At 42.4% G+C, this 4,144-nt stretch overlaps 2 protein-coding genes across 2 annotated transcripts; both read right to left on the bottom strand.

Annotated features, from left to right (window-relative positions):
* Positions 1–405: 405 nt before the first annotated feature.
* Positions 406–997, bottom strand: LOC107749753 (histone H2A-like). Its single transcript, XM_016564911.1, has one exon. It carries the CDS (start codon positions 847–849, stop codon positions 463–465), a length of 387 nt encoding a protein of 128 aa, XP_016420397.1. The 5' UTR covers positions 850–997; the 3' UTR covers positions 406–462.
* Positions 998–1,174: 177 nt separating this feature from the next.
* On the bottom strand, positions 1,175–2,803 carry LOC107749744 (histone H1-like). The gene is made up of 2 exons (XM_016564899.1): positions 2,289–2,803; positions 1,175–1,605 (listed from the first exon to the last, which is right to left on the bottom strand). Exons 1-2 carry the CDS (start codon positions 2,697–2,699, stop codon positions 1,384–1,386), a joined length of 633 nt encoding a protein of 210 aa, XP_016420385.1. The 5' UTR covers positions 2,700–2,803; the 3' UTR covers positions 1,175–1,383.
* Positions 2,804–4,144: the final 1,341 nt, after the last annotated feature.

The raw sequence follows: 4,144 nt of genomic DNA, 5'->3' as shown, positions 1-4,144 counted from the left end.
CTACACTGTGAACAAGCGACCGATCTCAGCCGCAGCGTCTATTTACAGTGCAGGGGGCGGGCACTTCGGCTTCTAGAGAGCATTTGATTGGTCAGAAGATTTGATGAGAAGATGAAGTACGATGCGCTAGTAAAGTAAATAAAGTCAATTTTGATTTCATGTGGACTTTAAGACTAACATATTGATACTAAAAAAAAAAAAAAAATTCATTTTGATTTCATGGGGACTTTAAAGAATAAAAGATTCTGCACAAAATTTGACTTTTGGAGGTTGAATAATTTTGAACATGAATGTTTAAAGTCAATTTTATTTTTATCATTATTCATCAATAGTACCTTCTCAGAATCACTCAAAAGTGTATTTAAAAAACCAACTCAAAGACTGGATGAAAGAAATCACTCTTTTACAGAGAAAATGTGTGGCTCTTAAAAGAGCCTTTGGTTTGAAGAGAAACTTCTCAGTTTACTTGGTCTTGGCTGGTTTCTCGGTTTTCTTGGGCAGCAGCACGGCCTGAATGTTGGGCAGCACGCCGCCCTGAGCGATGGTCACGCCACCAAAAAGCTTGTTCAGCTCCTCGTCGTTGCGCACCGCCAGCTGCAGGTGACGGGGGATGATACGGGACTTCTTGTTGTCCCGAGCTGCGTTTCCAGCCAACTCCAGAATTTCAGCAGTGAGGTACTCGAGCACAGCGGCCAGATAAACCGGTGCACCGGCACCGACGCGCTCGGCGTAGTTGCCTTTACGGAGAAGCCGGTGAACACGACCGACGGGGAACTGCAGTCCAGCTCTGGAGGAGCGAGTCTTGGCTTTAGCACGAGCCTTTCCTCCGGTTTTGCCTCTTCCACTCATTGTGATAACAACTGTTACAACGCAGCTCAAAGAATGAATGATACGGAAAGCTGCGACGTTACTTTTAAAAGAAAGCGTGCCAGTCTCCTATTGGCTGGAGTCTGAATACGTTCCAAGCCAATCAGTGAACTTCCCTCCGAACTACAAACCCCACCCTCTTTCTGCTACTGACCCTCAAGCACAATGTTAACCATGTTTACGAGCTTCTTTGTGTACCTGTATTTCTTTTTCCATTTATTCCTGTCTTATTTTTACTCATGTAAATTTTTATGACTTTATGTAGAACACTTTCAATTACCTTTGTGTATTAAATGTGTTACATAAACCTCCATCGCCTAGTATTTATTTAATTGGTTTTAAGCATAATAATGATTCAAGTTAAATGTCTCACTTGTAGCAGAATATTCACATTCAGGTATCAATAACGTCAAAATACAACATTACTTTAAACAGAAACAATGCTCTCACTTTGAATTAGTGGGTGGCTCTTAAAAGAGCCGTTTTGATAAAACTTTTTTTTTTAATGACTTGAGTTTATTTCTTCTTGGCTGCTGTCTTTTTAGGCTTCGCGGCTTTGGGTTTCACCGTCTTGGGTTTGGCTGCCTTGGTCTTTTTAGGGCTCTTGGCTGCCTTCTTAGGAGTCGCTGGTTTCTTTGCTTTTTTGGGGCTCTTAGTTGACTTTTTAGCAGCGGGTTTCTTGGCCTTCTTCGGAGATTTCTTAGCGGCGGGCTTCTTCGCTGCTGCGGTCTTGGGCTTCTTAGCAGCAGCAGGTTTCTTGGCCGCGGGCTTCTTGGCTTTAGGAGCGGCTTTCTTGGCGGGTTTTGTCTTGGTCTCAGCTTGTTTCTTGTTGAGCTTGAATGAGCTGAAGGCGCCGGTTCCTTTGGTCTGGACCAGGGTGCTATACAACTGCTATATAAACTTGCCTTGCCTATTCTGTATTTTATTATCTGATTTTAAGCATACTACTACTTCTAATAGTAATAATGATGACAAAGTATGAAGTTTCATAATGTACTTGTATAAACATGTAAACATACACGTACTTTAGATTCAATCCATAAAATATTCACTCATAGCAATATTAACGTACACAAGTATTTGTACTCGAACATGAAAGCCCATTATTTTTGCCTCACTGAACATATATAAAAAATAAATAAATAATAATAATAATAATGCTCTTTACAATGAATTAGTAGGTGGATCTTAAAAGAACCGTTTTGATAAACCACAGATGATTGCGATTTTATTTATTTTTGGCTGTTGTCTTTTTAGGTTTGGCGGCTTTGGGTTTCGTCGTCTTGGGTTTGGCTGCCTTGATCTTTTTAGGGCTCTTTGGTGCTTTCTTAGGAGTCGCTGGTTTATTTGCTTTTTCTGGGGCTCTTCGTTGCCTTTTTAGCAGCGGGTTTCTTGGCTTTCTTCAGAGATTTCTTAGCGGCAGGCTTCTTCGCTGCTGCGGTCTTGGGCTTCTTAGTGGCGGCAGGTTTCTTGGCTGCGGGCTTCCTGGCTTTAGGAGCGATTTTCTTCGCGGGTTTTGTCTTGGTCTCGGCTTGTTTCTTGTTGAGTTTGAACGAGCCGGAGGCGCCGGTTCCTTTGGTCTGGACCAGGGTGCCTTTAGTCACCAGACTCTTGACGGCGATCTTGATGCGGGAGTTGTTCTTCTCCACATCGTAGCCACCGGCAGCGAGCGCTTTCTTCAGGGCGGCGAGGGACACACCGCTCCTCTCCTTAGATGCGGACACAGCCTTAACGATGAGCTCGCTGACGCTTGGGCCCGTTGTCTTGCGTTTAGCCGCTGCTTTCTTCTTGGCCGCTTTGGTCGCGGCAGCTGCTGGAGCGGTTTCTGCCATGATCTCTCTGATCGGATCTGGACTCAAACACAAACTGACTGATGATCAACAATGAGCCGCTGCTGGGCGGCGCTGCGCATTTAACCACCGCATGAGAACCGTGTAGACTCAACTCGCTCTGTTCAGCGTCTGTGTTCCTCCGCGAGCGACCGGTGCTTGTGCTTTCTCCTTTCATATTTTGAATGAAATTGGAGGTGTACAATAGTTTAGTGGAGTAAAAACAACGTATACAAAGAGTAAAGGCACTAAACATTATTTACAGTCTAAAGATTGCTACAAGTGAACATTTATTTTAACACCGTCAGATCAAATCCACGGCGTGTGCACGGTAACGGACAAGGTTGCGTGTATCTTTCATCTAATTTTGTGTATTAACAGTGGTAAATATTTGAATGTGTCGTCCGTGTTTTTAACAAGCACTTTGACAATGTCTTTAATGAAAGAAACATCGCTGAGGGAGTTGCGGAGGTTTTTATTCAGATGTTGTTTTGGTCAGTTTGAAGCACACGACACATCTGTCTGTCCTCCATCTCCGGTCACTGCTGCTTCCCACGTTTCACTGCTTTATTGATACAAAACCACCGATTAAAGCTCAAACTCAGCACCTGATCGCAGTACGTAGTACGGAGCCCGGGAAGTCACCTGTAGGAGAAAAAAACCAATCCGTGGCGACGGTTTTGCAATCCGTCCCCTCAATTTATAAACCGTACTCACGAATTCTTAAACTGTTCCCTCGGTTTAACAAATCGTGCCCACGGATTAATAAACCGTACCCACGAATTTCCAATCCGTGCGCTCAGATTTTGTAAACCGTACCTTCGGATTTTGAATCCGTACCCACAAATTCATAATCCGTGCGCACGCTTCCGCAATCCGTTCCCTCGGGTTTGTAAAGTCATGGATTTGTGGCCCCGCCCCCACCGGCAGATTCAACCACGGTGCGGGATGCGTAGTATTGTGTTTATTACACATTATTTTTCATAGTAGCCTATGAGACCACGATCCGCACTCACAAAATAGTCTTCTTTTTAGCGTTTATTTTTTAATCACCAATAGGATAAAACACATCCGCCTATGTTTTATAGCCTAAAAACGCTAAAAAGAAGAATAGAAAATTTCCTGAATTTTCTAAAAAAAAACAAAAAAAAAAAACAGAGAGTTTCAAGAGAAGAAGGTATAGCAATATAAAACCAATAATGTACCGGTTATGTTGTCATTCCTTTGCTCTCTAACTGAATGCAATGTTATAATAGGCCTAGTTATTTAATAATAACTTTAACAGTGAAGCATGCATCTAACTCTGGGGGAAAAAGCTTAGTATAATAAAATCACCAAAACAAGTCATGTTAAGAATGACTAGTACACAAACACATTTCTAAAACTGTAAAAAGTTATTTAAAAAATAAAGCATTCATGAATTATTTTATGACAAACATTTTACTGTC

Source organism: Sinocyclocheilus rhinocerous, unplaced genomic scaffold (genome assembly GCF_001515625.1).
Source record: "Sinocyclocheilus rhinocerous isolate Xijiao unplaced genomic scaffold, SAMN03320098_v1.1 scaffold9861, whole genome shotgun sequence".
In the NCBI taxonomy this organism is placed as follows: Eukaryota; Metazoa; Chordata; class Actinopteri; order Cypriniformes; family Cyprinidae; genus Sinocyclocheilus; species Sinocyclocheilus rhinocerous.
The sequence above is the reverse complement of the archived record's forward strand: the minus strand, read 5'-3'. Positions and strand labels throughout refer to the sequence as shown.

Bases quoted from the DNA above. Each gene is read 5' to 3' on its own strand.
- LOC107749744 (XM_016564899.1), bottom strand. From the start codon at position 2,699: ATGGCAGAAACCGCTCCAGCAGCTGCCGCGACCAAAGCGGCCAAGAAG. The intron at 1,606-2,288 runs GCCGCTAAGAAA...GCTGCTGCTAAG, and splicing joins CCGCAGCAGCGAAGAAGCCT to AAGCCCAAGACCGCAGCAGC.
- LOC107749753 (XM_016564911.1), bottom strand. From the start codon at position 849: ATGAGTGGAAGAGGCAAAACCGGAGGAAAGGCTCGTGCTAAAGCCAAG.